This window comes from Perna viridis, chromosome 9 (assembly GCF_037379345.1).
Source record: "Perna viridis isolate PV_CMFRI_1.1 ecotype Kerala chromosome 9, ASM3737934v1, whole genome shotgun sequence".
Classification (NCBI taxonomy): Eukaryota; Metazoa; Mollusca; class Bivalvia; order Mytilida; family Mytilidae; genus Perna; species Perna viridis.
Genome location: NC_142453.1, coordinates 706769 through 730177, shown reverse-complemented (window position 1 = coordinate 730177; position 23409 = coordinate 706769). Strand labels below are relative to the sequence as shown.

Below are 23409 nucleotides of genomic sequence, written 5' to 3'. Positions count from 1 at the left end.
AAAAATGTTCAAAAATAACAAGTTTAAAAACAATAATAATAATATGCCATCAAAGGTATTAGCAAAAAGAGAAGTAAGGAAAATGTTAAAAACCTGATTTTCACGAAATATTATGGTATAAGTTATAAGTTATGTTAAAAAGTATAGAAATGAAAAGTCGTGTTAAAGGTAATAAAACAATGAGCGACGGAAACATAATCAAGTACACGGGATCGTTAAGGTCAGATAAAGTGATAAATAAAATGATCAAAATTTACACACTGTCTCCATAGGCTGTAAAAGATGTGTTTTAACAAGTTTTTTTTCAAATATACAGTGACGGCACATTTCGAATATATAGTGGGAGACTATATTGGTTGCAATATTTTACACAAAAGTTTATATCAGAATAAGTAAAATATATGGCTCATTATTGTATGTCCTGGATGTAAACCTAAAATTAACATTATTTGATTTATATCAATGCACATCTGGAAAAAGTATGAAACCTTCATACAAAAACTTCTACATGATAAGTACATTATTGAAAATATTTAAAATCTCTATGATTTAAGCAGGTTGATCGAACAGGATTAGTTTTAGTATTTTTTGAAAATGTTATCATATGAAAACCACGAAAGTTAAATAGGGTATGAGAAAGAAGGGATGATTAAATGCAATGCATAAAAATGAAAGTTTTTATACATATACACGATGCATATTCACTTAAAGTTAACAAGAAAGAATTTGAAATCGAAATACATTTAACTGGTTGAGCAAATACAGCTTATTCTCTCATTTGTAAAAGAATACATCCAATGAGGACCAAGAAAGCTGCCAATAAGAAAGAAATTTCAAATCTAAAACGTTACATGAGTTATAATTTTCTAATTTATTGTAAACAAAAACATATATACTATACTCAGTTAAAATGACTTGCATAAAGATTTTGTTTCTCGTTTCATTGTTTTGTATTGTTCAATTAACCCTTGGAATACCTAATGCAAATATCAATATAGGTAAGAAAAGAATGTTTTAATAACCAGTACACCTAAATAACGTAAACAGTCTTATTGCATGTGGCACGGGGCAATGGAGAATAGGTTATTAGATAGTGGGGTATGGCAATAATAATTTAATCTGCACATTTCGGTTTTTTTTATTACTATTATTCAAAGCTTTATATTTGCGATTAAAATTAGATGTGCTCTAATTGTATGTATGATTTTAGTTACTTTATGTTCTTTGTTGTGTATGTCTGTTTTCCATGTCTGGTCTTTGTCCTTGGATTACATTCTTTTGATTACCACTATAACCTTGATTCCCTTGATTACTCTTTTAAATCACATTAGCATAAAGTGAGCAAGTGTATATTTAGCGATTTCTTATTCATACATAGGCGAGTTTAACTTTTAAGAATAACAAATTCAAAGCTTCTTTATAAAATGCCTCTGAATGATTGCAAAAAAATGGCTAAAGAAATGTCGTAGTTTACTTTGCTTTTACAGTGCATTATGATATGTCTTTGTACAAAATACATTTAATTAACAATAATACCACTAAACCTATCAAGCAAAATGACATATTTAGGCAGATTTTTTGTATTTGACAAATATGAACGTTTTATTCCTAAGGGCAAAAAAAAGGAAAACAAAATTCTAGCGGAAATCAGACGAATACAATCCAGTTATAAAGACTAGACAGAGAAAACAGACACACGTAATAAAGAACATTAAATAACTAAGACAACCAATGATTTTAATGTCCCTAATATCCCTAAGTGTTATACTGTAAGCCATTAACTACAATGTACGCATATTGTATTTTGATTTAGCCGGAAAAACACTCCAAGGCATGATAAAGAATGATATGTTATCTCTGATAAAAATACCAGATTACAAGATTAAAAAAGGCAAAGTTACCAGGTAAGAGTTGCCAATTTGCTTGCCATTCCGAGTGAATTCACAGTCGTGGGAGCAGATCATTTATTTTTTATAAGATAGACGTTCATTGGTGCATATTTTATATCACTTCGATGTAGTTAAATTATCGAAGATTCCAGCGGGGCGCTCAAAATAAAGCTTGGGAAAAAAGACAATGGACAAAGGTCACAGAAGAACAAGAAGTTAGAAACAAACATCCAGATACTCACAGAGAAGTAGTAAAGACCTTGACATAAACTTATTACCCAACACTAGACAAAGGTATTGCATTCTAGTATTTACAAGTTCGATTTCATTTTGTATCTTTTAACGAACAGTATATGTATGACATTATACTTTATGATCGTATGAATTATTGTTGTAGATATTGAAAAAAATAGTCATAAATTAATTTGATGCTAATAATAGGTTAATATTTCAGTATCAAAATTGTAAGCCTGACACTCCCGGATGTAAAAATAACTGAAAGGGGAACAACACTTACAGTTCAAATATCAAATTTTGGAGTAAAATTGGAAGCTAATTGGAGAGTCAAATTTAAAATGTAAGTAAGTGTTGTTTAAAAGGGCAGATGTATCAAGTAAATTCGATGTCACTTCGAACCTCCAAGGCGGGTCTTTCTTGACAAGTTCGCAATTATTGATAGACAGGAGACATGTTTCGCTGCGCCAGGAATTGCAACGGCACCGTGACTAATTGGACAATGATAATATACACAAAGTCGACGTGCCAAACTTTCTACGGTCGTCAATCGAACTAGACTGACAAATATAAAAGTAAATCCAAGAAGACCATGATAAAAAAAAAACATTTTATTTAATATTCGGGGACAAGATCTACACAAAAACAGACACAACGTCACAATGACGCACATTAAGAATACAATTAGTAACTTATGAATCTATTAGCAATATGCACTTAACTATTTATCAGGTGCAGTGGTACGGCAAGCGTCATCTTCATTCACAGAATAAACCATCGAGTTAATCATATGATGTCTAATACGGGGTGAAATAAAAGGGAGAAACAGAAACGGCAACATTCTGATCAAAACTATTATAACGGTTGAGATAGCTGCATTTTGACGATCAACGGGTTTATGGTGTCAACTTTAAAACATTTGAAGTAGCGACTTAAACTTTGTGGCGACATAACCTTGTTCCAATATCTTATTTGAAAGAAATTTAGCGCAATACAAGAAAGCCGTGTAGCTTCCAAAGGCTCTAACATTGCGTATAAACTGTGATAAAGAACATCTATACGCAGGGGCTGAAAAAATGCCAGCAGACAAATGACATCGTTTGTCGTTTGATGAAGCTACTAGTCGTCTTCCTTAATCGGTCTCTGAAAGTAGGTCTTGATATGAAGCAGACATCATTGTCTGTAGTATCCTATGCGGCAAAAAGTTCTTTGGGGTAGATTTGAGGTAAAACGTCAACCATTTTTTTTATTATTCAACGTCACCTTTGTGACATAAAATACCGTTCTTTCTCTTGTAACCTTTTCGAATATGGTCAGCGACCCCCAGTTGTCTTTCTTTACATTAATTTTGACCTTCACTAAACAATACGCCTATAGTCATTCAAGAAATAGGAAGTGTTTACCCTTTCGGGGCCATTGAAAATGGTTTACGGTGTAGTTCATGCAATTTATTTTTAGTTCTTTCGTTGATATTGATTTGTTCTTTGTGGATTGCCATTTTGGTGCTTTCGTTGCTGTTTCGTTAAGGAATCTTCGTTTGATTTTTCTTCTTTTAAATATGTTACCACAAGTTTATGCAATGCCTCCTTCCTGAATTTTGTTTGAATATTAAAGAACTTTAAAGAACACAAAAGAACAAAAAAGAACAAGAGTGATCAAGGGAATCCAAATTCTAGCCGAAATCTAAAGAATGTAAGCCAAGGACAAAGGCCAGACTTGGAAAACAGACACTCACAACAAAGAACATAAATAACCAAAATAATACATACAAAGTAACACAATTAAACGAGCCACTCAGACTTCGCTAAAAACACCAGGTGCACTGGTAGGGTAAGAGTCCTCTGCTTTTCTATGTTAGGTTGAACAAACCAGTTTTTATGGTGCAAATGGATACAAAAAGCCATTTTTCTGCATTTATCGATTTGTTTACGGTGACATCGTAACCAGCATGCCATTATTTACATTACGAAATTTGCACAATTTTTACTTCAAAAGCAAATGTTGATCATTAGTGATTTAACTGAAATCCAACTTTACCGTTTAAATTTTCGAATTCAAAACATTTACCCAGATAACTTACGATAGTACTTGTTTATTTCAAATTCATTGGAAATCAAATCTTTCCCGGCGGATAATTTGAATTTATGCTAATAGTTTGGTAAATCTGGATGGTCCAATGATTAGTAATATCATATTACAAAAATGTCGATGTGCCAACAACCCTCGTGGATGAAAAATATCATCTATAGCTAGGCCACACATGTTTCTGCAATGAACACCGATGAAACTATTACACCACAGGGCAAGGTGCAGCTGTCATAAAGACTACAGCGAAATAGTTGCCCTTATATACACAAGCAAAATAAAAATAACCTGAAAGTGAAAACTAAACAAGATAAATAGAGGCTAGAATTTCTGACCTGGGACAGTCGAAAAACATGCAGCGGGCTTGATCATCCCCTTTAAATCCTGTTAGTATGGAAAAATATTATACCATTAAGCACACCTAAAAAGGTCAAATCTAACTTTGATCATTTGTTGATAAAGCCGTGGTTCAAAGTTGTCTTTGTCTGTCATTGAAATGTTTGATGCTTTGTATGATCTTTATTTACTTTTATTTCGATTGACATTTTAATCAACTTTTGAATGTTACCGTTAAATGTATCTTTCAGAGTGTTAGTTAGCGTCAAAGGAAAAGGCACATTGAAAGCATCAGCAAATGGCGTGGGAATTACTATTTCTCTCAGTAAGATATTACTCAGAATAACTTTACTACTGTCATGATGAAGCTCAATGTAATCATTACTGATATAAATTCAAAACAAGCAGAAATTAAAGATGTATCAGTGTCAGAATCCAATTCTGAAGTTTGAACAGACCTGATTAAACTTTTAAAAATTGTATTGCATCACTGACTGGTAAATGTTCGACTGTTTTTAGATTTTTAAAAAGTTATGGAATCTGAAACAAGCAGTTTGGTGAGTTAGAGTTTCAACAAACAACATTTATTCAGATGGGCACAAAATGTGTGTGTGTGTGTGTGTGTGTGTGTGTGTGTGTGTGTGTGTGTGTGTGTGTGTGTGTGTGTGTGTGTGTGTGTGTGTGTGCGTATTCTTCGTTATTCCTTCTGGTTGTTGTTACTCTTAATTTCTTTACTGTGTATATTTCCTCGTTTGAATCTTTGACATTGTTACTTTTTTGTTTACCCCTAAATAGTGTTCTATCATTTTTAGAAACTATCAACCAAACGTAACAGTGCTCTAGATTATAAGCTTTTCTATCCTAATGTACAAATTTCACAAGACATTAATACCTTTCTTTAAAGAAGTGTCAAAATCTTACAAATGTCTTTACTGTATAAATTTGAACACAGAAAGGAGTTTGCAACTAAGATGACACAGATGAATATTATATCTAAATAGCAAAAGTTTTCTGCCTATGATATAATGTGGTCCTCTGAAGTAGTGTCGCCTATAAATTAAACGAATTAAAACATTGTGCACTTAAGTACTGGCGGTACTATGAATATCTGTTCTGACAAGAATTTACTAATAACGATTTAACTTTAAAATTAACAGGTAAAACAACATTGCAAGTTATAAGATGTTCCGACGTTATAAAGAAATTGGACGTTGACTTTAAAGGAAAAAACTTTGTCGGAAAGGTTTTGACTTTTATAACAAAGACGTTCAAGAAACGTGTTATCAAATTCTTCAAAAGGCAATTGAAGGGAAAGGTTAGTACACCGATAATGGGGTATTTATATTTAACTTATCAAATCCGTATTGGCATTTTGTTATATCATATTAGATAAGATATCTTAAGCTTGCAGTCTTTTTATAACATATATGCATGTATTGCCTAGGCAAACATTAATTTATCATTTAAAAAAATTTGTTGCTAATCTGAGATAAGGCAAATTATAACTTTTATGTTCATGATTTGTTTTAGATTTGCGCAGCTGTTAGACGACTTATCGATAGCAATGCCGCTAAAATTGCCAAAATACTTGGAATAACATTGAAACCAAGACCAATACCTAGACCAAGACCTACCCCTTTTCCACGACCGACACCTCGACCTAACGGGGTAATTCCATGATATTCAAATAAAAGTGTTTTAAATTCATATATTTGTTTATATGCTTGCTGTTTCATATTTCCCCCGAATGGATTTTGTGTCAGTTTTCAGTTACAGTGAAACCTGTATTAAGGAGATAGATCTTGGGTAAGGGATATAACTCTTGAAATCAGTGATATGCTTGTATCATATTCAAATTCACCAAAGTCTATCTAGCTTCCACTTGAAACAGAATGAAATAAATCCAAGTTACTTTGCTGCTTACATGAGATTGATGTCAAATGCTGAATACAAATGTTCCAATGATTTGTCAGTCTTATGTCCCTTACCTTAGGTCTACCTCCTTCACTTAAACGTTAAGGGCTGAAGGATTCGTTTTGTTTAGGAAGTCGTTAAGTCTCCGCAGGTTCATAATGAATTGAAGTTGAAATGTACGTACTTAAGAAGACGCCAAGTGAAGACAAGTTTTCGGTTTATTCCGGATATGTTTTTGACAGGTTTCATGGTATCTCGTTTGCGTTTAGTATCATTTGTGTGGAATCATGAAATTTTAACAGAAAACAATCTTTGGTATGTTGAAAGATTTAATTTTCAAATTATTCAAATTAATGGTAACAACAAAATTACCAAAAACTAATTTATTTTCATTAAATTCTTAATTGGGAAGATTGGATATGATACAACAATTCTTATCGAGTTGAAATAATTGGCGGAAAAATTTGTACTTGAATTATGAACAAATCATAGTGGTACCTTTTTGTTTTGTTTTGTTTTTGTTTTCGTTTAGTGACCTGTATCTTTAAATGGAAATTGTTGATGTAGTCTACTAACAACCTTTTTGAGTGTTGGTAGAAGTGCTTATGAGAAGAAAATGTAGACACTATCTATATATCTAGTAAAGTAATAAGCGCATTGGCAATACGTAATTGTCTTTGTACTAGCTCCTACATAACCCCAAGACACATTTATTCATTTATTTTTCTGTCATTTTTGGTCGTATATTTTTTCCACTGGTGTCTATTTCATGTCAGTTGTTTGGGATTAATGTTAGTTCCATTCTTTTACACTCTCCGAATCCGCTTCTAATTTCACCTATATTGCTGTTGTGGATTATTGTATAACTCCTCTCAAATATTGGGTCGGAAATATCTCTAGCATTGATATTATGTAAGTACGATCTACAGTTATTCGAACCAATATAAGAGGACTCCAAAGATTTTACTCTAAAAAATTCTTACCTTCCTTTGATGTTTCTTTGGTTTGCAAAGGTCGCTATTACTTTGATATTTCTAACAGGGTAGTTGAATGTATTCAATGTGATTTTTTGTGTGGTCTGTCTCTGAGTTACAATCTTCCGTAATGTATAATCATTAAAATCATAAGGTTATACAGTAATCTGTATTTTTACGTTCACGTCGGCTACTGAAGCTGATTAAATCCTTTTAGGCCAGGACAAGACAATTTGGTGAAACAGTTCTAAGTTTGATGACAATTATCGAGATGACGAAATGTTTGGCTATTTCAATAAGGCAAACCTAACCTCAATTTTGCATCAGCATTCATGATACAGTCATTGTTTCACTGCCAAATCTGATCATCAATCTGGTGCATTATTTTTCTAATTTTAGTCACAAAAAGCCTGGTATAAATTACATGACATAGGATCAAACAACAAGAAAGAAAAATCATGAAAATACATACAGGAACCAGCAGCACCACCCCATTAAAACGGGCGTGAACATGGATTGTTCGGGGGGTAAGCAGATAATGCTTTTTGCGAGACTCCAACCATGCTGTTCATAAAATTCCATGTCCGATAATGAGGCAGAAGCCTAGCGAACTTCATTAGTCATTATAGAAGCAGATACTCTATGACGATTAAGGAGGTCATGTTGATGACCGTTGAACTTTCGGAGTAGTGGCTACCGTCTTTTGAAAACATATTTCTGTTCAAATATTTTCTGAGCCAGCCGTTTACATCTAAAATCAAACATGTGTGCAAGCCGTTTAGCCTTTACAAAAACATCTAAAACCTGAAAATGTGTTTACCAGCATATAAATTTAAAATAAAATTATAAAGTACTTTTCATTTTTGTCGAAATTTTATAAATTTATTCTAAAAGTTAATCAAACAGAAAAATGAGTGTAGCAGGATTTTAATAAATTCAATCTCTTTAGCCCTTACACCGCTATTAACAAGACGTAAGTCGGAAATTCATAGTTACCTAAACAATTTCATTATATCCAATCCCACATCATTTCACATATATATAAAATGACAAAATATTTTTTTTTACAATATATTTTACATGTTTTGTATTTTCCGTTGTTCTGTGTTTCTGAATGGTTTAAAATTATGCACTACTTCATTAACGCAAACCGTCAAATTTGTTCTGTGACATTTATATTTTAAATCAATTCATTTTATTGCTATTTTAAGAAAACTAGGAATGTTGTTCTAAAATTGATGAAACGAAAATATGTCAGGCATTAAATAAAGCGATTCTTTAGCCGTTATACCGTTATAATATAACAAATATACAGCATGCATACTTACATAATTTACATGGTCTTGAAATACTAAACGTTCAATCATAGAGAAAGTAAAAGGAGTTTTAACCAATGTAATCATCGAAATCTGTCGACACTGATCATATAAGTGCTTTATTTTCTTTGGATATACCGAAACTCACGACGATTATTAGAAGTAGCATGACTTGTTTAAAATTTGCATTGCTTATCTTACTACTTTATGTTGTAAAAATACGAGCTGGTATACCACAGACAAAGTTAGAAATAGGTAAGATTTGTTAGTATTGTACGATTTTAATCAAAACTATACAAGTCAAATGTACACTAACGTGATTGCGTTATATACTCAAAAAAAAGTTAATGGCACTTGTAAAAATCATATTTTGTTTTTTTTTAATAAATTTATTCTAGATTTGTTTAAATTAATAGAAGTAAGTATTAAATTTGACACACATAAACATAACAGGACTAAAATCTGATACTTTCTGTTAAGAATTCAATTAAATCTCCATTGTATTCATTTTTTCCAAGACTTTTTACTTTAAACGTGTTTATCAAAAATGGAAAGTGAGATATATAATCATAATTGTTTTTTGACGCGTTTAATGAAATGGCTTTTTTGAAAACTTGTCGTCATACAAATGTTTTGTGATCCATGCAAATTAACTACATACATAACATACAAAGATAAATGCATGTTTTAACTAACATATAACGATTACACCATCAATAAAGAACGTGCCTTTGATAAAGAATCTGCCTGGTTTTTAGAAATAGCAATTCTTAATACACTGATCGATACATTACATTCCAGCTGGATCTACACTAAAAGACTTGGTTAAAGTTGATTTGATAAATCTCATCAAAATACCGGACCAAAAATTCAAGAAAGGAAAAGTTACAAAGTATGACCTTGTATTAAAAATACGTTTATATTAATATTCTTATGTGCTGAATTTTATTAATTATTATAAATATTATCAATGTAAAACTTTTGGCGATTTCTAACTCCATTACATACGGTATTCAGTTATACTAACTCGGCATACATTTTACGCCTTCATCTTTTTTTTTTCATTTTCGTAAAATATTTTCGATTTTTTATGGCAAATTTAGGAGAACAAATGTCGGACATATAAAGCATGGTAATGTTGAGATAACTTTTAAATGTGGTCATTAAAAGATCTGGACACGAAAGACTGAATGTCAAGTAAGAAAAATGAACCTTCCGCCTGCAGAATGAAAATAACAAGAAAGTTGCTGAAATTACCGCGTTCAAAATATAAGGACTAAAAACAAACTTATGGAATAAACATATGTTTGTTGCTCTGCTTGAAACTATTAAGGAAAGACCAAAGGTTGGTCAAGTATATACAAAAAATGCTTTAAAATGATTTGTTATACTTTCATGTCTTTAGTATTAAAGTAATAGAGATATTTCTACCGGATATAAAGATAACAGAAATTGGTTCCATTCTTAGATGTGAATTTACCAATTTTGGAATTAGATTATCAGCAAATTGGAATATTAACTTTAAGATGTAAGTGTATATTGAATCTGTTTGTAGTTAATGCAGCTTAAAAAGATTATTGGCACACTTACAAATTGAAATTAAACATTTTTTTCTACTAAAGTGTCTCAGAGACAGAGAAAGTGCCCATTATCTTGTCGGTCATTTGGAATCCCCTTTGTCACTAATTATAGATCTATTGTGTTACTAAAATGATAAAACACATTTGAAGTTTTAAAGTGCTAGAAGTTGTGGTATTTATCTATGAAATAATTATTTTTCACTCTTGCATTAAGTTGTTTTGTAAACACTTTTGGCATTTCATACGTAATTAGAAAATCGCTTTTAATATCAATCACACAGTTATAAAACATTTACAATAAAAAAAAACTTGATTCATCGGTTGAAAATTCTTTTATACTTGTAGTAGTTACACTATATTCGTTGCCATGATATAAAATTAATTGTTTTGTCGTGTTTGGTTTTAGTGTATTTGTCAGAATAAAAGCAAGCGGTACTTTAAATGTGTCTGCTAAAGGAATAGATATCATACTAACGCTCGGTGAGTATTACCGACATATTTTATTTCGATAAATTTATATTAATGAAATATGTATTTACTTTGTTACAATTTCATTTTGTATACAAAAAGTTGATAACTTATTAAAACTACCACAAAATGTAGAATATGAGATAAGTAGTTTTTGTACATTGAAAGTAAAATATATGAGGTATAAATTTCAGTGTTTTTGCACAGAGTGACATTCTTTTTTTTGTTCTTTTTGTTTTCATGTATCTAAGCTTTTCTTTAAAAGAAAATCACAAATTTGTTTTTGTTTTTTGTTTTTGTTTTTGTTTTTGCTTTTGTTATTTTTTTTTTGTTTTTGTTTTTGTTTTTGTTTTTGTTATTTGTTATTTGTTTTTTTGTTGTACCTATTTTATAGTAACCAATATTGCCTATCTACTCAATTAGCCTTGCTCCATTTCAATGGGAATTCAAAACTTTGCAGTGGTTAGATATTAAGGGAAAATATAAACGCTTTGTCTGTTTAATGTCTCACATTTATTTCATTTATTTAAAAAAAAAGTCCAATTTAACTAGCACCCGTGTTCATCAATGTCGGGTGTCAATTTTACTGAATAAGAGTAAAAAAATAATTTTCGAAATTTTAGGATTGGAATTATAACCATTTAACTACAAATCAGACATAAAAGTCCGTCCTTCGGACTTTTATTTGTTTTGTGAGTGGGTGGTCCGACTTTCCGATTTTAGACATAGATAAATTCTGGAAAAAAACGGTGTGCAATCTGATAATAAACTTGCTTTAATGAATAACTGTTTTTATAGATAAAAAGACATTCAAAGTGAAAACATGTAAAGACTCTATAAAAACCTTAGATGTTAAATTTGAGGGTAAGGATCTTGCCGGGAATGTAATAAGTTTCCTTGCCAACACATTCAAGAGGCCTGTTTCAAGACGTTTAAAAAAGGAGTTGAAAGGGAAGGTAAGTTGAACCGTCAGTGTTCAAGGAACCCGGCTAAGTCAAAACATTGTCTACTGTATATGACAAATATGCTGTTGTACCAGCAGACAAAAAAAACAATACTTTTTTGTCTGCATGACGCATTATATCTAATGTTTAGTATAAAATATTTACAGTAATAAAACATATATTGCTTCCAGACTCTCCATAGATGAGCTTGTTAAGAACCAAAAATCCGTTCTATCCTCTTTCGGTCTCGCTACTTAAGGCGATGATTTTGATCTTTCGTCCATGTCGTAGATTTTAAAAAAACTCCACAAGAGTCCATACAAACAACTCTTCACAACTGGAACTGCAAAATGCACACCAAGCTTTTTTTCGAATCAACTTTCCTAACACTTGTTACTTCCGTGGCGGTATAATTTCAATGTGGATTCTGAAAAGTTCAAAAGGTCTTCATGAAACCTGTTTTGCTAGATTATCAAAATGTTTGAATTTTGTATCGACAACTAAATGTTCAAGTATGGCGGGCAGGTTCTTTCACAATTATGATGCTGGCTTTACACCAAAAAACTTATGATAATGGACACTACAGGCACTAAAAAAATGATGACCAAATATACTACAAACGCAAAGACATCTAATCCAGTATCATCAACTTCCCCTTCATCTGTGGCAATATCCCTTCGGCACCTTAGTATGGGCGTTCACGTCACAACTCAATTTTGTAGCCACACTACCCAGACTATTGTACCATAGTAAACTTTTAACAATAATGTAGTCTCCATTATCATACTTTTTCGGGGTGAAAGCCATGTGCAAACGTCATCTATTCAACGGAAACTGAGATCAAAGGATCTGACGAAAAGATGCTCCTTCTTTGGATAAGATCAGCTATAAAGCCAGCATCACAATAGTGAAGGAATAGGTCAGCGAGTAACGGAGCACAATTTGATTCAGTTGGATTGATAATCTGCTACGTTTGCAATGAGCATAAGCTAAATATCGAAAAATCTATAGTTTGTGTGAGAAATTAAAATAATTAAATGAAACTAGTACGTTAGCGGTCGATGTACTCTACATTTTTTTTTAATTTTCAATATAAAAATATTGACATATCACTTTGATTTACTCGGCTTATTTCAGATTTGCAAAGCGGTCACCAAACTTATCAACGACAATGCCCCAAGGATAACTGATATACTAGGTTAATCAACCGCACAACAAAATCAATAGTAGTAATTGTATATTGAATGTTTACAAATATATCTTAATAGGTGGGTTATCGGTTTGCTTAACATTATCTTCGATCAATTCTTTCCAACAAATATTTTATGTGTACAAAATTAAGATTTAAAAAAAAATAAAGTAAAAGAAAATGAAGCACTGAGTCGTGTTGTTTGCTAATTTATAATTTGTAGTCATATATGCTTATTTGGAAAGACAATATTAAATATTTTAAAAACACGAACACACATTTGTACCCCGTCTTGGGAAATCTGCCATTAAAATTTCAAACAAGAATAACAACTTATATTAATCAGTATCATCCTAGACTCAAACAATGCAAACATAATATAATCACCCATTAGAAAAGCTTTCAAGATTTTTAGAAATGTTGTCAATGCAATATCCTACTTAAAACGATACGTAAAAAAGAAAACACAATATGTGCTGTATGTTAACCATTCAGATTACCATTATTGGTTACCATTATTCTCCAATAAATGTTCATAATTAAGAATTAGGCCGAATTCATGGTGTCTGTAGTGTCCAATAAGGAGTGTAATGAATATCTAAAAAACATGTTTAGGACGAGATTGTCTTACTTAAAGTTATACAGGTGATGAGTATGAAGTGGTCTTAAGAGATATTCTAAGAGCTTGTTTGCAGAATTCATGATGGTTCGTGGTTTCTAATGTACAAACAGGTATCTTGCGAACTGTTCTGTGATTATCTATTAAACATTAAAACAATACAAGGCGGAGTGGCATTGTGGGAGTCAAAAATCTCTGTTTTAATCAATCTTCAAATTCATTGAAACTTATATCTTGAATTTTCAAATTTGATATCTTAATTGTAAGCATTTTGTAATTGTATTTATTTTGGCTATTTCATATGTTTTGTGTGTGAGTCTTTATTTTCCTGTCTAGTTTTTATCCTCGGAATATTGTTTGGTTATCATGCAAATCTTGGTTCCCTTAATTACCCTAACATCTAAAAGAGGGAAATAAATGATAAGTTAGCACATATAATATAACCATACAAAAGCCATATACAGTGAAGTATTGAATTGATTTATCAAGTTTTAAATTTAAGGCTTTATTTTGTAAGATAATTTCAATAACGGTACCTTTTAAAAAAGTCAAAACGCTGGATATTGTTGGTGTATTCAACGTATATTGTGTGCATCAGTTGCAAACATGTACAAACTGTTTGTACATGTTGCAACTTATATGACACGGAAAGACAAGTTGCAGCCTGTACAATTATTTGTGTACATGTTGCTACTTGTACAACATTTACCATGAAAGTGGCTGCAACTTGTACAAATCCTTTCATTACAAGATTACTTTTTTTAAATTACAAGTTTTGCTTCCAGTCCAAAGTTAATTCTAATCATAAAAACTGATAATTTTGAAAGGTGTGTAAGAATAACAAATTAAATGATTAACAAATCAATACTAAAAATGGATGCCAATGTCCAGTCAGTTAGAGCTGAGTTGTAGTTGAATGAAATTATAAGACATATAACAATATAACAATAATGAAGTTTTTTATCTTCAATATGACATTAGAGACGGTCGAAGACAAGCTCTCTCGGGCAGTGTTCTTGACGTCACAAACAAATTCATATCAAGTATCACTTACCCAAACAATTAACAAAGAAAAAGTTAAGTGTGTTAACTTAACTGATCATTCCGTCAATTGTCAAAGGACTAGCTGATAAGAGAAACATTGAGTGTATTGTAATAGATGTGAATGAACATGGAAGTTTAAAAAAATAGGAGCACAAGTATGGCAGATTAAGGGGTACATGAGTAGGACACAGATCAAAAGTTATAGAAGGAGTAATCAAGGGAACCAAGTTTCCGGTGGAAATCAAAAGAATGTACTCCAGGGACAAAGAACAGACATGGAAAAATAGACATAGACAAAACAGAACAAAGAAAAATCAAAATAATTAGTGCAAAGCAACAAAGGTAAATGAGCAACTCTTTCTCTAATAAAAACTGAGAGCCGTACAGCCTTTACCCACTCTAACAGAGAATCAATGTCTTCTTGTTCTCGTTTTATCCATTTTCTTGCATAGTCCTCAATGGCATCCATAAGAACTTTAAAGTTATAATTCCTATTCATGGAGCGTGGTTCACGGTACTTGGAACCATTAAAAAGGACCTTGCGAAGAGATTCGTTTTCGATGATGATTAAATCTCCGTAATGACGTCAACGGGAGGACCATATTTGAATGGAGAGTTTTTGCAATTTTGCAAGAACAGTCAGGCGGTTGAGCCTTGAAGTCCTCACTCTCGAGGTTCTGCAATATCCTTTTATAATTGAAAATTTTGGAATATGTGAAGTATAGGAATATGAATAATCGGTATTGATTTTTCCTTGAAATATGGGGAAATTCGTTGGTTACGTTTTTGTGATGGAGGATGTTAGCCAAATTAATTGCATCTATACCTTTGTTGACAAACGGTAGTGAAATCATGCAGAGGGTGAAACATATCATACGAAATACACACTTATGGCCGTGTTATCAAGACAAGATTTTCTAAACATATTATGATAAACATGCGCAATATATAATCAACGGCAAACTCTGTCAAAAAAAAACTTCTTCTAACATTCGATAATTTTCTTACAAATTCAATCATGACAAGATCAAAAAGATGTTATTTCAAATAGAAGAGGCTTCCTTTGTTGAAGATATATTGTCCGGTTGGTAGGTTTTGGAACCAAGCAGGCCAGATACTGGCATGTTGTAAATTGTAATTTCATTTTGCCTGCTTCGTTTAAAGATTTGTACTTAACTAACTAGGTCGGCATGAGTAAATAATGTATTGGAAATGTTGCAAAGGTATGTCGAAACCATTTAATTATCACAACCGTAAAACTGTAACTATTTCACATGCTTAGTTCTTATATGGATGTATATAAAACATTTCTATGTGTAAGATTTCATGTTGTCTTTGACAAATTAAAAAAATGATTAAAAATGGAAATAAAATCAGGTTACCAATAAATTAACCTGTTATTATATTAAAAAAAAACAAGCCATACACTGCATACTCTGAATTAATCATAAACACGGGGATTTTACTCAACTAATGCAAGTCATTGAAATAAATCTAGCTCGTGTATTGATTCAAACCTTGAAATGGGGCAAAAAAAATAAAATACATACCTATGAATCTGTCAATACCGATTAAATAAAAGAAATATTTTACACTCCTAAAGAAATGTTTTAACCATAACAATTGAGTGAAAGTTTTCTAAAGGCATAATCATGAATTGTTTTTCAAATCTGCTTTTAGTTTTATGTCTATGTATCGTCAATATCCATGCAAAAATATAAGAGAAACATCTTGCAATTTTGTAAGCATTATTAGAACTGTTAGGGTTGGTTTACTTAAAACAATACATGTAATTTTCAAATTTGATATCTTAATTGTAAGCATTTTATAATTGTATTTATTTTGGCTATTTCATATGTTTTTAGTGTGAGTCTTTTTTTCCTGTCTAGTCTTTATCCTCGGAATATTGTTTGGTTATCATGCAAATCTTGGTTCCCTTAATTACCCTAACATCTAAAAGAGGGAAATAAATGATAAGTTAGCACGTATGATATAACCATACAAAAGCCATATACAGTGAAGTATTGAATTGATTTATCAAGTTTTAAATTTAAGGCTTTATTTTGTAAGATTATTTCAATAACGGTACCTTTTAAAAAAGTCAAAACGTTGGATATTGCTGGTGTATTCAACGTATATTGTGTGCATCAGTTGCAAACATGTACAAACTGTTTGTACATGTTGCAACTTATATGACACGGAAATACAAGTTGCAGCCTGTACAATTATTTGTGTACATGTTGCTACTTGTACAACATTTACCATGAAAGTGGCTGCAACTTGTACAAATCCTTTCATTACAAGATTACTTTTTTTAATTCTTAAGTTTTGCTTCCAGTCCAAAGTTTTGGTTTTTTTTCGTTTTTGTTTTCACATGTGGCGATATCCTTTCAGCACATGCGTGTGGAGTTTTCATATTATCTCTTACGTTATGCTTATTCGTACCTACGCGAACTATTTGTGCAGTGCTCGACCTCTAACAGTTAGGTTTCTGGAATAGGGTTATGTTACATCAAGATCAAAGTCATCACTACAGAAGTTTTGCAATCGTCATCATGAACTCGTGGATCCCTACGGTGTATCCATCTGTACCATGATAACCGATTTGTTCATCGTGTCATAGGGTTGTACGTGTTACATTTAGATTATTTCATTCTCTATGTTGTTTGTGTCTTTCTGTCATGAACTCGTGGATCGTTACGGTATATTTATTTGCACAATGAAAACTGATTTGTTCGAAGTGTTATAGTTTTCCTTTCCTTTTTTTTTTTTTGTCTACTTTTTATGAGCAACTCTATGTGGATGTTTCTAAAAAAAAGCAGAGGGCGTTTACCTTACCGGTGCACCTGGTCCATGTTCCCAGTTTTTAGTGGATTCCGAGTTGCTCATTTACTTTTGTTACTTTGTATGTATTTATTTAATTACTTTATGTTCTTTCTTGTGTTTCTACGCTATAATATTTGTTCCTTTGATTACTCTTCCCTGTGTGGTCTTTTTCCTTAGATAATATCCTTTTTATTTATGCTTGAATCCTGGTTCCCCTTTCTTTCTCATTAACACTCAACTACACTTTTTAGAATACGAAAAAAAAATAAACGAAATTAGCTATTTTCGCCTGCTGATAAAGCGGTCAACAATGTTGTCATTATGTGAGGTAGATATTGTGACGAAGTACTCTGTTGCGGAATAACGTATTATTCTAGGTACCATAACTTTTTTGTGTGTGTGGTTTTTTTTTTTGTTTTTTTGTTTTTTTTTGTTTTTGTTTTTTGTTTTTGTTTCTTTTTTTCTTTTTTTTTCTTTTTTTTTTTTGTTTCTTTTTGTACTGGTCAGAACAATTTACTTGTTATCGATTTATCCAGTTCATAGCATAGTTTGTCCCCTTCGAACAATCCCTTCTTTTGTTTAAATTAATGGATTAATGATTTTAGTTACTTTATGTTTTGTTTCAACAATCATGTTATTTAATTATATAAGAATTATTGGCAACAGGTCGGTACTTTTCGAATTTGAAGATATTTTTGGAAATATGTGCGTGTTGACAAAGATTATCGAACTTTTTAGTAGATTTTAGTAGAATAACGACTTGATATTAAAGTGTAATAATAGTCAGTCAAAGACTCAGGCAAAACTGAAAACCCAAAAAAGAAAATAGTATGATACAATTACTCCTATTCAGATTTGTTTCCCCTATGTTTGCGTGGTAACGATTTCCCGTAAAATTGTTTCAATTTCAGGTGCTAAATGTATGTAACCGTTCAATTAATAAACATTTATTCATTAGGTGTTCCAATGTGTTAAGATAATACATAGACTTTATGTATTTAAAAGATTCACATGATTCACAAATTTTCGTGCCTTCCAAAAAATAACCCCTTTCTTGCCAATTAACCAGCACGACTTGCACAGCAGGTATTTGCATTAAGCCGGAACAGCTCCCCCTTTCGGATCAGGTATTTGCATTTAGCGGTAACTGCTTACCCTTTCGGAGCAGGTAATTACATTCAGCTGGAAGAGCTCACCCTTTCGGAGAAGATGTTTACATAAGCCGAAACAGCTAACCCCTTTGGAGCACTTGGATTCTACCCTTGCTGTTGGTAGACTTTGTGCTGTTGGATTTTTTTTTAACTTTTTTGCAGACCTTTGAAGATCTTTTCTTTCTATTTCAACTCCTATTTATATATGCCCTAGTCCAGATACTATTCGTTTTCTTACATGATCCTTGTTTTCACCGATACTTTAATAGCAGTACTTGTGTGACCCAAATCATCAATATTTTTGGATGTATGTAATGAAACAATGAGTATCACAGCTGTAGAATAATGAATTTAGAGTAGTGATGCCTTATAATAAATAAAACAAAAGGTAGGAAATTATAGCATTAAATGTGTACATTCCACGCGATAAACATAAACATGACTAAACTTTTACTTGCCCTGTCGCTGTTTCTTAGTGTTCAGATCAGTACTGCTGGAATTTCTGCATCAAAAAAGATAGCAGGTAAGACATTCAAAAGGTTCAGATAAAGGAAATGTGTTTTCTAGATTTATAAAGAGATTTTGATCTGCAAAAGAAATTCTTGTACAGGGTTTACTTGAAATAGAAATGAAATAACATATGTATGCATAAACGTATTCACTGCGTCATTGGTGTATGAATGGCTCTTGTAAGATTTATTGAGAGATAAAAGTGTGAGATCGTAACCATATATGTTGACAGTTACATTAATTAGAAAGAATATTCCAATTGGTAATGTGGTTATTACTGTAAAACTTACAACAATTGTTCTAAGTTATAAACAATAACTTCTTAGTCTTTATGAAACTATAATTGAACAAATGGGCTAATTAGGCTCTTTTTGTTGTTAAAATAATTAAATAATGAAGTATTATTGCAGCGGGCGGCTTAATCGGTGATTTGTGTAGCAATGATCTCAAGGCTTTAATTCAGATACCTGATCAGAGCTTTAAGAAAGGAACCGTCTATGAGTGGGTATTTCTATTTTATAATTATTATTAATGTCGATGGATAGAACGGGGAAGGGAAATAAATACAGAAATGTCACTTAAATCAATATTGAAAATTTCAGTATATTGCTGTCTACGTGCTTCAATTAGTAACATCTCATCATCATTTGAACCAAATAAATAGATTATTTAAGGTCGGCATGGTTAAAGTAAACATAAGTTTTTTGAGCTTTTGACGGTCAAACACACATAATACATTAAAATGAACACCTTCGGCCTGAAATGCATGAAATACCTGCCATAAGACGTTAAACCATAAGTAATCAATCTGTCCATGACGGCACTGATTTGGGGCAGGTGTTTGAACATACAGCAGGAAGAACATCTGACGAAACAAAAAAAAAGTTATAATCAGATAAAAAGAATGATCAAGGGAATCAAGATTCTTGCGGAAATCAAAAGAGTTATCCGAGGACAAAGACCAGACAGAGAAAACAGACACACACATAAAAACATTAAATTACCACAATAACACGTACAAAGCAACAAAAGCAAATGAGTAATTCGAACCACTAAAAACTGGGAGCTTTAACCAGGTGCACCGGTAGGGTAAGCGTCCTCTGCTTTTCTAGAAACATCTGCCGAGTTGCTCATAAAAAGTCAAGTCTGGGGTAAACAAAAGTCAAAAGGAAACTTACGACACGTTAAACAAATCGGTTCTCGTGGTGCAGATGGATACACCATAACAACTCACACAGGTTCATGATGACGACTATAAAACTTTTGTATTGATGACTTCTATCTTGTAGCCACATTTGTAAGAAGTCTAGAGCGGTACAAGAAGTCTGCGTAGGCAAAGGAAAAAGTACACATTCTTAATTGTCATTGCAGTATCAATGTGCTCCGGATAACTGTACCACACGTAACAATTACAGAAACCTATTCAACAATAACGGTACACGTGTCTAACTTTGGCATCACTCTAGCCGCTAAGTGGAGTGTCAAAATCAAGGTGTAAGTAATTATTATATTGTGTATGTCCACCATAGTTTATTATTTTATTATTCTGGTCCCTATCAGTCAGCAGTATGAAACACGTTCTTCAATGTTGTTTTGTTTTTCTTTCATGAGAGATTGGCTCTTTTATTGTTCTCGATCAACATGACGAAGATCTATTGATAGATTCCTTTGATTTTTTTGTAGTGTAGAGGCTAAATTGCGGTTTCTTCATAGAATCTTCAAGAAATCTTGAAATTAAAATATTCTTTTATATTAAGCTGCATCTATTACCTAAGTTCCCTTAATATTGAAAATATATCCATATATCAATCGGACTTATAGATATGAATGTGCATGTACATGTGTATATTTTCAGCTTATTTGTCAAAATTAAAGGAAAAGGGACTATTCAATCATCAGCAGATGGAGTTGGTATTTCAATTACACTTAGTAAGTTAATTTCAGAGACTGTCCGTTCAGAAACCAGGCAGTTCCTATGATGTGGATGGCACATGGCAAATTTCATCCCTCTGAATTTTTTGTTCCAGTTTATAACATATAATATATAATATATATATCCATTTTTTTTTAAATCAACAATGGATGGTTCAATTTTAGTTTCCTAAGAAAGCAACTAAATTTGGCCAAAATGAAAGAGTTATATCCCTTTTTCAATAAATGTCAATGCTTTCCATGTAATTTGTTTCTCTTTAGGGATGCATTTGTGATATGAAGTAGATGAACATTTTTTTTAAATCAAATTTGTCATGTGCCACACGCTGGACGCCCTCTTAAACGTATTGCGATTGTATAGGTAGGTATGACATTGCAAGAGATGCATTTAAAGGAGAACATGTTAGAATTTGTGCATAGTTACATCCTAATTTTCTCCTTTTCGTTTTTAAAAAGTGATTTTCAGTCGGTATATTAAAATCGTTTGTAAAAACATATAAATGACCCCACAATATACTACAAGGAACATTTTCCATTCGCCTGTCTAAGTGATCTAATTTAATAAGTCATTTGAATGCTAACACTTCACAAGGGGATAGTGTTGCATTGAAGCAATCAGATATTAGTAAAGATAATTAAACAGTTAATTATCAACTATTCCCTGGGTAATTAATTTCGATATTTCACAAATAAATGTATGAATTCTCTGTCAGATTTTCTATTTTCATCATTACATCTAGCTATTTCTGTGGTAAAATTGACTTTATTTGACGCCAAAGGCTTAATGAAGTGGAATATGAATCGGCAAATCACAAAATCTAAAATCTATTCAAAATAGAGTAGGTAGTCAATTTGTCATCGTGAATAACTACAATATGATTAAACGTTGTGTCGGTAACAGTTGGAGTTGTTCCGGGCACTCGTTAAAGAATAATCAAGGGAACCAAGGTTATAGCGGTAATCAAAAGAATGCAATCCAGGGACAAAGACCAGACGTGGAAAACAGACATACACAACATAAAGTAACTAAGATCATACATACAAAGTAACAAAAGCAAATGAGCAATTAAAAAATTGCATTTGTCGGTGGTCTTGGTCGCATTTTGATTATTCTTTCTCTATTAACAATTAATTATCCTATATTTATTTATATCTAGGAAAAGCTGATCTGAAGGTTGTTCGATGTAGAGATTGGATTAGGAAGTTAGATGTGAATATCAAGGGTTATAACCTTGTTGGAAAACTAATGAGCTACATTACAAAGGTTTTCAAAAGGCTTGTAATACACAGACTGAAGAAAAAACTCAAAGGAAAGGTATGTATATATATAGTCATCGACGAGAATAGTAATACAAAACAAGAATATGGTATAACATTGACGTGATAGATCTGCGCAATACTAATCAACTTGATCCATCGAGAGTCATCATCGTCCAATTTTCAATTACTCTGTCGATTTATAGTAATATATAATTCATCGACTATTCTCCGTCATTACATCACTAGACTGAAACTATGTAAACAACACAGAAGAGAGCAGACATACATTAATATTTGTTACACGAGTGTGTGTGTGTGTGATGGATGATGTTATAATTTATCTCAAGATTAGTGGAATTTAAGCTGCTCGTTTCTAACAATTCTTTGTATTATTTTAAAAACAGTTAATTCATTCTTTGAAGTAATGGCGAGTACTCCCCGACGTTTATAGTTGTTATAATTGAAGTTATTGGTTTGGTTGTATGATGGGCATTTGGTCTCGTTTCAGTTACATTGCCAATATTATTACCTTGTTCAGTTTCTGTAGTTTTTTTGTGTCTGAAAGTTGTCTCGCCATACTTCTGATCCATTATACATGTATATATATAATACATATATAATTAATATTATAGATTTGCAGTGCTGCAGAAAAACTGATAGCGAAGAATGTCTACAAGATATGTGGGGTGCTAGGGCTACCTTATATCGGGTGAAAACAGACTGCTTCGTCCAAAAAGGTACAACCGAAAACCATATAATAAAATATCATACATCGTATTACAACTTTACTTTATTATAATCCTACCATACTTCTGTGTTACAAGAATTTACTACTGAGATTATTGTTTTGTATATATTTTATATCTTTAGTTATTACACACGTATTCATCAGTATAACAAGAATGGTTATGGTGAATGTGTCAAGAGACAACAACCCCAGCATAATGAAAATGTCTGCTCAAAGTCACCTATGGGTCTTCAATGAACGATAAAGAAACTCTCACAACACAGGGTAGGCTGCAGCTGGCCCCAAAACAACATTATACACAGTGTACAGCGAAAGAGTTGCCCCTATATACTACTACCATCAATAGAACGTTCAATAATTAAACAGAATTTTGTTTCATTCTTTAAATTC

The 23409-nt window shown here is 32.0% G+C and overlaps 3 protein-coding genes across 3 annotated transcripts; all 3 read left to right on the top strand.

Moving 5' to 3' along the window:
* Positions 1-870: 870 nt before the first annotated feature.
* LOC148606017 (uncharacterized) lies at positions 871-6224 on the top strand. The gene is made up of 6 exons (XM_088546052.1): positions 871-998; positions 1814-1904; positions 2344-2466; positions 4796-4869; positions 5702-5859; positions 6075-6224. Exons 1-6 carry the CDS (start codon positions 911-913, stop codon positions 6222-6224), a joined length of 684 nt encoding a protein of 227 aa, XP_088402178.1. The 5' UTR covers positions 871-910.
* Positions 6225-8815: 2591 nt separating this feature from the next.
* On the top strand, positions 8816-13114 carry LOC148606016 (uncharacterized protein T19C3.5-like). Its single transcript, XM_088546728.1, has 6 exons — positions 8816-9003; positions 9550-9640; positions 10154-10276; positions 10735-10808; positions 11595-11752; positions 12878-13114. The coding sequence occupies exons 1-6, from the start codon at positions 8916-8918 to the stop codon at positions 12941-12943; spliced, it is 600 nt and encodes a 199-aa protein (XP_088402854.1). The 5' UTR covers positions 8816-8915; the 3' UTR covers positions 12944-13114.
* A 5819-nt stretch (positions 13115-18933) lies between these two features.
* LOC148606015 (uncharacterized) lies at positions 18934-23048 on the top strand. The gene is made up of 6 exons (XM_088546987.1): positions 18934-19092; positions 19490-19580; positions 20451-20573; positions 20935-21008; positions 22169-22326; positions 22904-23048. Exons 1-6 carry the CDS (start codon positions 18978-18980, stop codon positions 22982-22984), a joined length of 642 nt encoding a protein of 213 aa, XP_088403113.1. The 5' UTR covers positions 18934-18977; the 3' UTR covers positions 22985-23048.
* Positions 23049-23409: the final 361 nt, after the last annotated feature.